The sequence below is a fragment of the Coturnix japonica genome, chromosome 12 (assembly GCF_001577835.2).
Source record: "Coturnix japonica isolate 7356 chromosome 12, Coturnix japonica 2.1, whole genome shotgun sequence".
In the NCBI taxonomy this organism is placed as follows: Eukaryota; Metazoa; Chordata; class Aves; order Galliformes; family Phasianidae; genus Coturnix; species Coturnix japonica.
Window position 1 is genome coordinate 8,595,498 of NC_029527.1, and position 12,186 is coordinate 8,607,683.

General features: G+C 43.8%; 1 protein-coding gene across 8 annotated transcripts in view; it reads right to left on the bottom strand.

Moving 5' to 3' along the window:
* Nucleotides 1-12,186, bottom strand: part of GRIP2 (glutamate receptor interacting protein 2) — a 198,418-nt gene that overhangs the window by 17,197 nt on the left and 169,035 nt on the right. For all 8 annotated transcript variants that reach the window (XR_001558055.2, XM_015875369.2, XM_015875372.2 and 5 more), the window contains 5 exons: nt 9,394-9,539; nt 8,698-8,778; nt 1,920-1,986; nt 965-1,110; nt 533-677 (listed from right to left, as the gene is read on the bottom strand). Coding sequence is in view for 7 of the 8 variants with exons in the window: in XM_015875369.2 (XP_015730855.1) it covers nt 533-677; nt 965-1,110; nt 1,920-1,986; nt 8,698-8,778; nt 9,394-9,539 (585 nt within the window). In the remaining variant the exon portion in view is untranslated. The remainder of the gene's footprint in view (nt 1-532; nt 678-964; nt 1,111-1,919; nt 1,987-8,697; nt 8,779-9,393; nt 9,540-12,186) is intronic.

Below are 12,186 nucleotides of genomic sequence, written 5' to 3' on the forward strand. Positions count from 1 at the left end.
ATGCACATATATTCAGACCCGGGCACACACAGAGACAACCTCCCCATCTTCTGAAGGTAGATCTGCAGCTACCTTTATGCAACAAAAATGTCTGCTGCTCAGAGCAGCCCTACACTTAGATTCCTTCATACAGAACAGACTAAGCAACCAACAAGGACCACAAGACCCCCAAGATCTGTGGTTTCCGTCAATCACCCCACTGCCACGGCTATCAGCTGCAGTTTAGCAGCACATGAGCATTGACTAGATGGATACAATGCTTTTCAGGCAGGTGGGCAATCTCCCAATGCAAGCTGTGGCATAGAAGATCACCAGGAAGCATCTCAGTAGAAGAGAGGCAGATAACACATTGGTTCTGACTCTACCAGTAGCGTCTTGCTTAAAACCTCTCTCACTACCCTAAGGGCACAGTCCTGGCCACCCCACATGGGTCTGGAAAGCCAGTTGGGCAGCACCACCCCAATCTCAAAGCTTGGCAAACATCTAAATTCCTTCCCACACTGATTTGGCCCTTCTGACCCCCAAACCTCACCTTTCTGCCAGCCCTCTTTTTGTCAGGCCTGAAATGACAATGGGATCAAAGGGTTCTTCTGTCCCAGAGATGGTTATTCCCAAGGGACCACCGTACCGCTTCAGTTCCACTGTGTAGATTATAGCACCGGTTGTCTCCTGCTCGTCTGAAAGAGAACAGCAATGCAGAGTGTTTTATTTTGCCATATCAAAAAGGTCATAGGAAAGATTTGTAGCATTTAGAAGCACAAGCTTTCAGTCTTCAGCTGTGCTCATACCAAACAGGATTTTAACCTTCCAAGCTCAATTTAAGGGCAGAATAACAAAAATAGACTGTAATCAATTGGAAATGGTGACCGGAAAGGCAGCAGCCCTTATCTTTGTTAGTCTGCACTACCTATTGGGAAATGTCATTAAAGTGGACAGGCACCAGTTTGCATCAGGATTTCTGTACCAGAGTTATCTTCATCCTTCCTAATCTTCAATTTGACCAGGTCTTCACATTGCCTTAAAATCTGAACAGCATCTTCCATTGAGCAATTGTCAAGTCGAATGTTATCAATGGCTAACAGCTTGTCTCCCGGCTCCAAGGTGCCAGTTCTACGTAGAAAGGAAAAGAAAACTGAAGTACATTTGTATTTGCCTTTCAGATCCTGCAATGCATTCAGTTCTGCGGTAGTGATGACAATATTAGCTTGCTTTTTTTTTCCCCCCTCTCTTTGGTCTTTTCTGGGAAACAAGCACAAACAGGGTTTGAGGCACTTATAATGTACAGAGAGGAAGTTCACATAGAGCGTGCATCAGCCCAGAACAAGACATTAGCTTGCCACTCTCAGCTATATGGATATATAGTTTAGGTAACCTACAGCACTGTAAAATGTCTGGTCTTTAACTGACAGATATTCTGCCTTTTCTGGGAACTCACTTACAAATACACTTTAAAAACAGCCCTTCACGAGCACTACATTCCTCTGAAAGCCTTGCTGGGAGGTGTTTGGGATCAGAAGTGCAGCCAAAAAAGGCTGAGTTATTGGCACAGATCTCCACCAGTGCCTAAAATTCACTCACTCAATTCACTCAGGCAGCAGCTGAAACACAGCAAACTACCTGAGGAGACACAGCACATGCTCATAGATGTTAAACATCCATCTTCTATATAGTCAGCAGACCTCTGAATCAGTGCCCTGGCCATCCTGTCCATTAGCTCAACTCTACTTGTTTCAATAAAGACAGATTTCATTCCAAACCCTACCGTGGTCTAAGAGAAACCTCAAGGGCTGGCATATGCTTGGATGATGGCAAAAACCATACTTTAGTGCTATATCGCATGGGAATCTTTCTACCTAACCTCTCATTAGTGGACTGGATATTTTGCCAATGATTTGGCAGGTGGGAAATTATGCACTCACCTATGTGCTACACTCCCCTTCTTGATGTCGGAGATGATCAAAGGCTCCCCAGGCTTTCTGCTTGCAGCTGCAAGAGACAAACAGGTGCAAAACTCAGCCTGCTATCTAGGAGGGAGAAGGGTAATGGGAGAAGAAGCTGGGAGGAAATGCATTTCCTCTGACAAAATGGTGCTTTACACTTGACCTTCTGGAAGCTACAGCCAGAAGAGAAAAAAAAAGAAGAAAATCCCTGCAAATTCTTGTTGGCTGCCCTCCTCTGGGGCTGAAGTAAAAGATGATGGGAAATTCTCAAGGTGGAAAACAATCAAGAAAAAAAAAAGAAATGTCTTCCATGTGGTTCAGCTACCCAGGCCACTCTGTCATACAACCAGATAACTCCATCTGCTCTCAGGCGGAGGGGTTTCCAATCCTCCTCTCCCCCTACCAGACTGAGACCCTTTTCAGCCCACAGGAGATGCAGGCATGCATCCCTGGGAGCATTTGCATTTTCCAATTTGCCTGTGGGACCTGCTGCTCTCTTGAGAAGCCCAAGAGAGATTTATGACTTGACTCCCTCCTGACCCCTCTCTGCCATCCACATGACAAACATACACCAAGAGCATCATTCCCACCCCCCGTCACTCCCTACAGCCTCACTATGAGAAACTGCATCATCTCATTTAAAGCTGACGGAGCTTCTCAGTAAAAACTGCGTGGGAAGGAAGAAACCTCACAGCATCCAAACATATCGGGTGCAGGTCAGAGATTAAAATATCTGCAAGGTATGTGGCATCAATCACAGAGATCCACCTGCCTGAGCAGGAGTGAGAGGGTGCCCCAGAAAGTCAGACATAAAGGAATGTGCTTTTTTCTTGCCAACATCTCTGCTCTGGATTTTTCTATTTACATTCATTTATAAGATATAAAAACATACATGCTTTGCCCGTCACCTTTAAGGATACCCTCTCCCATATGTAACCACACCTTCTGCACCAAACAGTGTGAAATGACTGCCAATCTCAACCACAACACAGCTGAGTATAAAAGTCAGGTCAGAGCAGACCATGACTGATTTCATAATAGCCATGGCAATGAGACTGCTGAATGATATGGAGCCTGGAAGAATTATTCTCCCCGTGCCTTATGGGCACATGGTGCCAGATAGTTTTGATCTAGAAACTCACATGCAGCTTGCAACTGTGGATCAACAAGAAATGGATGGATTGTGGAGGGCTCATGGCTGCATTCAATCTGTATTCAACCCATGGCCCAGCCAACCCATTCACCAGTGTGTGTCAAGAGATGCAGAGACTGATGTGGCTAAAAATCAATGCAGAATGACCCATTCTGCCTAAGGAGGCCACTTGCCATAGACAAACAGTGCATGGGAACATGCTGCTATCACTACTGCTGTTCTCTTTTTCAACACAGGACATGTCTTTGGGGCTGCAAAGGTGCCCAGGGCAGTGGTAGGAGTAGCAGCGATGGAGACTCAGCAGCTTACAGGTGCTGAGCCCGGCACGTGGTGCTGCGTGCTTAATCGCAGCCTAGCCTGGTTCTGTCAAAACGATCCAGGTTTCCAGAAGTGCTTTTCACTGTGAGGTTTGTTTATTAGATTCAAAGCAGAGGCTGTGTGACAGAAGGGGGTTATAGAGAACCACAGAGCTGGCAGAGGGCTGAGGACAGCTATCTCTACACCTGACACAGCCAAGGAGATTTCCTTAGGACCTGTTAAACCCCTCTCCCTACCATCAGAGTATCCAAACTGTGCTTGTACACACAGCAGTTCTCTGTTTTAAATAACCACTTAGTCACCTAGTATGAAATTGCAAGGCTTTACAAAGCCATCACTATTAGTCAGCACCCATGGGGCTGATGGGTAAGTTAAAGGGACTTAATGAACAACCATTCTCTCTAGAGGCATAGGATTCAAAGCAAGAGAAATCTCAAAGCACTGAACAGTCATTCCCTGTTCAGTTTAAATACAGTGGTTACTAACTCCATTCATTCCCCTTTGGCATCCCAGTGCCTTTCCCCATGAACATCCAGCCTGGCCTCCAGGTCTTGTTTTCCCATCCAGAAAGGGAGACAGCAGCTGAGGAAAGAGGGGAGATGCGTCATGACAGTGACAGAATCTGCTGTGCAGATACCCAAACCATCTCCTCAGGAGGTCTGGTTGCAGCCCCCACTTGCCAGGGCAAACTACTTGGGGTGGAAGTAAGTTCATTTTCAGATGGATTTTTGTCTTTAGTGGATCCACCAGTACAGAAGACAGTTGAAATTCCCCCCAGTGACCCAGAGAAAGCTCCATAAATCAAAGTTGTTGAAGGCAGAAACGTGGGGTGGGGGAGAAACTCGCCATGAAACACTGCTTGGTGGCGCTGACAGGGCAGTGATAAAAAGGTGAACTGATCAATACTGTTATTTACTTTTTATAAATTGCTTTCAGTCTCTCGCCACCTCTGCTGGGATTCTGGCTCGCTCGGCATTTACTCTCTGATGGATGACAAGGCCAGAAACACATGTCCGTTCTGTGTTTTTAATGGAATGCATAATGACTTGCATTGGTAAATTATTCCCCTCCAAGGAGCACAAGCACATATCTCACACGCATCAGCGCTTCAACCGGCTATAAATGCCCTTTTGTTATTGATCAAGCTGAGGCAGCACCCTGCCAACATGTAATTAAAGAAGTTGTAATAACGCCACAAAAAATACATTTAAGAAAGCAAATGTTTATAAAGGGTAAAAAAAAACAAAAACAACACCAAAATCAGAAACCCAATAATCTCAGGATAGCTAAGGAATGAGAAGAGGAAAGAAAGCAAATCAGAGTTGATTACAACAACAGCAGTGACAGTCCAGTCCCCAGGACCCAACTTTTTCCTCTACCCTTTATTAGTTTTAGCAGCAGCCGGGTGAATTATCAGTAAGCAGGATGCTTACGCCACCACAGATCTATATCCTAACAAACTCTTCAGGCAACAAAGCGTGGGAAGAATATCTCACTTATTCAGTCAGAATATCAGTTGCAAATCTGTGGTTGCAGTGTCGGTGAGGCTGTGGGGACACAGTGCTGCTCATGGACACGCTGCCAGGCAGGTCCAGGACTAATCCAGTGGCAGCAGAGCTGGACTGGGTCAACTCACAGATCCATCTTCTCACTAGGACAGTGATTACACCGCTTAAGAGACTTACAGTTATCTGTCTTTCCAAATTCCGGTTTTATCATCCACAAGCAGATATAGTGCTTACTTCTTATCTGCAGTACTTCCCAGCAAGGGCACAGGAATTGATTTGTAAAGATATATCAAGGTAATTTGATAAACATGCTATATAAAGCATTAATGTACAGCTGATGAGACAGGTAATTCCAATGCCTGTTTAAGCAGCCCCAACACCCCATGGCCTGCAGTAAATTTCACATGTGGCCTTTGGAGAAGGTGAATGAGCAGACAAAAGATGGATAACAGAAAAGCTATCCTTTGTGGAATCAACTATCATTTTCCAGAGGCTAACAGCAAGTGGATATCTAACTTTAAGAGGTCAGGTATTGAACACACAAGAAAACATGGCTGGTAGCTTCTTGCTGCTGGGGATTTTAATTTGTGAGAGATTTACAGAAGACATCTACAAAGGCATAACTATGTCACTAGAACTGAATGCAGCCAGAAAGATCAGAGCACTATGTGTCACGTGTTCTGCTAATGGAGACAAGCGGTTCAGGCTAATAAGAGCCAAATCTTCACATCATCGTGTCAGAAACCTCACTTGGCACTTCTTTGCACCCCCACCACTCAGAGCACATCCAAGGTCTCCGCAAACAATGGAGCATCACCACCCACACATCCCTGCATCCACCCCCAGTCAGGAGCAAGCCCAGACTCCCTCTGTATGCCCATAGCAAAGCCAGCAGCATCTGCCCTCCTCATACTCAAACCTCTTGAGTTCCCAGCCTTTTTATGAAGCTTTCCAGCAGATTTATGATTCCTCTGTCTGCTTTATATGAGTTTTTTCAGCGCATCCATCAAGAATCCCACTCTCCCCCACCTTTGCTCAGTCCATCTCCCGATTAGCTCTGAGAGTCACAGCACAGCTACAACTCGATTGGTTTTTATCTCTGTAGCACTACTCTGGCGAGGTCAGAACACTTCTTGCCCACATAAGAAGGCAGTGGCAAACCTTCCCAGACCGAGGAAATAACTATCGATGAGCCTGATGAAGCCAAGAGGTAAAACTCAACAAAAACAACTCATGTTTCATATGATTCCCTGTTCATTGCAGAGGAGCTGGACTAGATGACCTTTAAGAGTCCATTCCAACTCAAACGATTTGGTGATTCTGTGATATTTCACTTACAGTACGCTGTACTACGACATTTTAGAACAAACGCAAATCCATGGCCATGACAGCACAGGGGATCTTGCACTGATCCAACCAGTCTGTCACCTATCTAACCTGCTCCAGTTTCCAATTTAAGCAGTAGTTATATGTCTTTCTTTGATACAAAGAAGCTATAAAAGCTCTTTCCAGATCTAAACAAACATTCAAATCAGCACAACGTGGAGGAACTGAATAAAACAGAGATGGGTTATTTTTACCTCTCCTCTCTCGCTGCTTACATCACACTCCTGTACGCACATCATGTCTCTGCAGGAGGTACTTACCATACGTCTGCTTGCTTTCATTCTAATGTTTGACATGGGCATATTTATCTGCCTGTTCAGATGCAGAGTGACAAAATGATGATATAATTCGCTAAGGGTCTTGTGGAAATAGGTTTATGGGGACTAATATATGAAAGCAGAATTAGGATTCAACTTTCATCCTTGGCCCCGCATTTTCTTTATCTCTTTCTCCATTTGTGGGTACAATTTTAGTTTCGACTCAGCAAACAACGAAGCATAATCCTAGGTTTACATGTTTTCATTACTTAAACAATATCCTGTGAACACGTTCATCAATCAAAAAGATCAAATCTCTTCCATCATTCAGCTTAATCACTGACAATGGGCATCTAACTATTCAAAACCCAGAGTTCACTGTCATTTTATTTAGCAGTGATTTCTAAAGAGTGTGAAATCAATTTTTTAAACACATCTCAAACGAAAATATTTTCAACATAAAAATATGTTTGAAGTGTAAATGCACATCCAAAGCAGATCCATTTAAGTGGGACTTCGCAAATAAAAGCTCGTATTCTTGCTAGCAACTTCCAGGCTTGTTTTGCTCTCCAGTCCCAAATCAAATCTAAACTTTGAAGCTTAATAGGGGTGAAATCCTCACCATGCTCAGGCCAGCAGATGCTGGCTATCAAATCAATCATCCTTGGTTTCTACCTGACATTGCAATGCCAATGCAGAAGGTGGGGAATGCAGTGTGAGCTCTGCCCCACTGAGTCCTGCTCTGCCTACAAGCAACAGTCATTACGGACACCCCACTGCTTTTGGAAAGTACTCTGGTGTCTTCAAACAGTAAATACTAGCAAGCCAAATGCTACACGTTGTGAGTATTCACACAGCACAAAATGGGGAAACTGGGAGAGGAAATGACAAAATAATCACACCGTAGATGTTAAGTCTACTCTGGAAAACAACCCACTTAGACCACAACATCTCCAATTAACACAGCAACTAATGCTGCAAATGCCAAGAAGTAATTGCAAATAGCTTATCTACTTTAATGAAGCTTACTATCAAAGTGTTCTTAGCAACTCAGAGAGGTGGTGGACACCCCGCCTCTGGAGACACCCAAGGTCAGGCTGAATGGGCTCTGAGCACCTGATGGAGCTGTGGGTGTCCCTGTGCATTGCACAGGGGTTGGACCAGATGGCCTTTTAGGGTACCTTCCAACTCAAACAACTCTATGATTCTGTGACTCCATTCCCCAGAGACAGCTGAGCCTGTACTTTCACAGGCTGCTTTGTCTCATCTGAGATGTGGTGGCTGCCTCTGGGCACGGCCAATCTGAGATGATTCAACTCGGGTTACCCAGCAGTGAAAGAAGGATGAGTGATATGACACCATTCACATAGGCACACAGGAAAAATTCACTGATGTGAGTCATAAGAAGATTTCAGCATACCCAAAATTTGATATAGAATCATAGAATCATTAAAGCTGGAAAAGACCACTAGGATCACCCAGTCTAACTGTCTACCTACACACAATATTGCCCACTAGCATGTTCCTTGGTGTCACTTTACACATCCCTTGAATACCCTCCAGGGACAGTGACTCCACCACCTCCCTGTGTCAGTGACTTCACCACTCTTCTGGAGTTTTTCCTAATATCTAAAATGGATGGATCTGCCATACAGTGTCTTTTCCCAGCATCTACATCTCCTTACAGTGTCTTCCCCAAAGAGGCCAAAAGGTCTTTAAATCAGAATACACTCCAAAACAGAAGCAGAAAGATAATTAACCAAGAGCTAGGAGAAAAGAAAGGGAAGAAAGAAAAAGGTTGATGCCTTGTTCTCTTGGAGCCCACCAAGGCCTGGAAATAAAAATAATATTACTAGTAACACAGCATAATATTAATCAGTGGCACAGAACAACTGCTCAGCTGCCGCTCAGAGACACATCCCTTGCCCTGACCCTTCAGCAGCTGCTTTTCTTCTGCAGTTGCCAGCTCTTGCAAAAGCCACACATCCAATTCAATTTGGAACAAACTGCAAGCACTGTGAGTGCTACCAGAAAACCCCACATAATCTTTTTGCTCTCTGCTGGGAGTCTCTGATGTGCCATGTTGGAAAGCAGTGGCTCTTGCAACTGCTATCGCAAGGCTGAGCAATACTTACAGCTGATTGTAATTCCAAGCTCTACACCTCTTTTCTTGGGCAATTTAACATGGAAAGTGCCGCTGCTGGGTATGACAGACTCTATAAAACCAGAAACAGACAAAAAGAAAATAGGAGAAAAGAGTTTTCAGTGCCATGGATGGTTTCTTTGGAACCAAGAAAAAAAAAAAAACAAGCCCATCAAACTCAGCTTTATAGGTTCAAATAAGGTTGTTATCTGATGCCCTGAGGACTTCAGCTTAAAATCTGGATTCTCATTAAAAATACATGCCCTGAACATCAAGTGAATTGCTCATATCATGCTGTACTTCAAGTTTGAGGCATCTTTGTCAATGTAAAATGAAAAAACCCTTTTTCTTCTAATATAAGGTTGCACACCTCAGCCAATAGCTTCAGCTCCCTTCTTGCTTCAAGGCCATAAATTAGTATAAATATTCATATTAATGGTTGAATGCCTAAAGAATAAGTGGCCTCTTCGTATACTCACTATGTTTCTTTCAGCCAAGTCATGAGAGGAAGGACTCTTCACTTTAGTGCACGTTAGAAACAATAGAAAATGGGAAAGGCCCTCACAGAGTCCTCAGTCTCTGCAGTCTAGCTAAAGCCTCACATATTTTTGTGAGTACAATCCCAGGTTAGCAGAAGCACTGGTAGAGTCCAGCAGGTGCTGAGGAGCAACAAGTCCTTTGCAATTACCTGCAACATCAAATTCAATTTCGAGCACCACTTTGTTCGTCAGTGCAGCATCCCGCAGAAGCTGGTTTGCTTCCTCCATAGTCCCATCCTCAGTTGCAATGCCATTGATGGAAAGAACTCTGTCTCCCACTTGCAGCAGCCCACACCTGCAGTCCACAATGGGGAAAGAGAGAAAGGAGGCAGGGATAAAGGAGGAAAGAAACAACCTCACAACCACCCATGAGTTACTTTTTGACAGGCAAATCTGTTAGAACACAGAAAGTAGTGATTAATCCTGCAGAAGTGGCCCCAAACAGATGATAGTTCATTCTGTAATGTGTGTAATGTGGCTTGCTTAATCTCAGACGTACTTCACTCTCAAACGATATTTTTTGTCATATCCCCTGCAACTTTCAAAGGAAAAAAAAAAAAATAAAAAAATTAAACCTTTCTCTAGTGAAAGTCAACACCATGACCACGACATGCAAGTGATAAATTGCAAGCACATGTGCCCTCCTACCTTATCCAATAGCATACATCTCTTTCTGTGTGCTTGCAACTGCTAGAAACCAACCTAATGGCACTGTGCGGAGTCCTCTGCTTAATACATGGCTAATACTGAATCTACAAACCAACGAACTCGATGAAACATCTCAGCAAATTGGATAATCATTTATTCCTTGTAATTGCATTTCTAGAAGCCAAATGTACATTGATACTGTTTAACCGCCCTGAAAGGCCAATATTATCCTGACGTGACAGCCCACCAGTAGAACCACAACTGGTTCTTTGGGCTTCCTGGCTTAGTCCCACTTTCTTGAAGAGCAGCAGGGTTTTTTTTCCACCTTGGAAGTAAAATATCAACAGCAAAGCTGCTATGTTCACAACACGCTTTTACAGTATGGTTTGTCTCCTGAGACTCTTTGGTATTTATAAGGAATGCTTATTCACACATGACCCAATACATTCACTATCCACCCTCTTCTTCACCAGTAAGGCAACCCTGCACATTGCCTCCTACAGCTGAACTGTGTGATGGCTCTACAAAGACAAGAGTACAGCATTCCCCATGACTGGCCAAGGACAACAGGTTGTTCATCCTCATCCTTCTCCACATTCTTCATCAGAGCACATCTGTTCAGATTTTCCACTTGTCACCTGTCTGGAAGGCCGTCCACTTGAGCAGAGCACACGAAAGAAAGCACTCATCCATTATCAATGTAAGCTACAGCATGGTTTCCAAATTAGATTCAGAATTATGGGAACAAGATTCACCCCTGCATTTGGAGTTGTTTTACCACCAACTTTCCCCTTAAAAGGATCAGCTATCTTCTTTTAAGCCTTCTCTAGAGAACCTTTATTCCCTTGCTGTTTAATCATCAAACACATTCTTTGCCCTGACCTTTCTAGGCATGAGTTTTGTAGATATTTCATAGAATACTGTTTATTTGTTTTTACTGATCCTTCCAGCCACTTTTTACCACCCAAACCTGTTGCAACTGTAAGAAAAGATGGTACTGCAGCTTCCAGGCACATGAAGGAAACATCAAAGGCAGTGGATACTGGCTGTATTATTAACCTTCAAACAACAGGATGTATATGAAAGGCCAGGCTATCAAGACAAAAAACATCCACATCCAAATAGGAGAAAAACACACAAACAACAGTTTTTGTCTGCAGCCCATCAAAAGCTGAGATACAAGTTTGCAGAGAGCCCAGGAAGGTTATCTTGTTACTGGGAAGGTATTAAACTTGCAACACATTCACTCTGCTGCCTGAGTTCATGCCACCCATGGAAAATGGGCAGCTATTTTAAGAGATGTAAATTCAGAAGTGTTTGCTCAAGGAGACCTGGATTAGGACAGACAACTCCATAGAGGATACATGAATCCAACCTTGTGAATAATTTCATCATTTAATTACAGTCCTTTCCTGAGCCTGCAGATATATATGCTGCCACAAAACCATACTAGAAATACCAGCTCACAAATATGAAGTTTGATGAGTGGCACAAGAGAGAGGTCTCCTCCAGCACTAAGTTTCTTGCTATGGTCATATGTACCATTTGGAAAGGAGGAACCAACATGGACATCACTTCATTTCAAGGTAACAGAAGGACACAACCCACTTCAGCCACAAGGACTGGGAGATTATGGGAATCTTTTACACAGCATGAAAGCAAACATTTACCACCTTTTCCACCACAGCTGCCCCCTCACAAAATATGGTACTTCTCCACTCAAGGTAGATTTGCTGTGGTGTTTTTACAACCAACAGCTCTGTTAAGTCAGAAGAATTTTATTTCTCTTAATACTGATTGAGTTGATCATGTCCTGTGTTGAGAGCAGGGCCCTGGAAGTCAAGGTTCCTGCAGACCTCTCCTTGGCTTTGCTGTGGGATCCTGCATGAAGTCCACAGAGGGCTTTCCCAAATAGATGCACGCATCTCAGAGATGTGCACTCTCTCATAAGACCTTACAAAGTACTTTGAGATCATGGGAGAACTGCTTTGAAATGAGAAAGAACAAGAGTTCAAGCATCTTCTAGCAAGAGACAGCACTATGTGGATGTGTTGGAGCCCATGATGGTAAGGTTTCCTTGGGGTCTGTGTTTTGTCATGACAATTTCCTTGGGCACAAAGACAGCATCAGAGGTGCCTTGCCAGACACTAAGCAGCACAAATTCAAACTCTGGGCTGGGTTTGTGCTGAAGATTTCCTTCATTGTCATTAGTATGTGTGGTCACTCCAGCTGCAGAGTGAGCATATCACTGGCTGCAGAAATCAGTGTGTTGTGCCCTCACACACCCCTAAGCT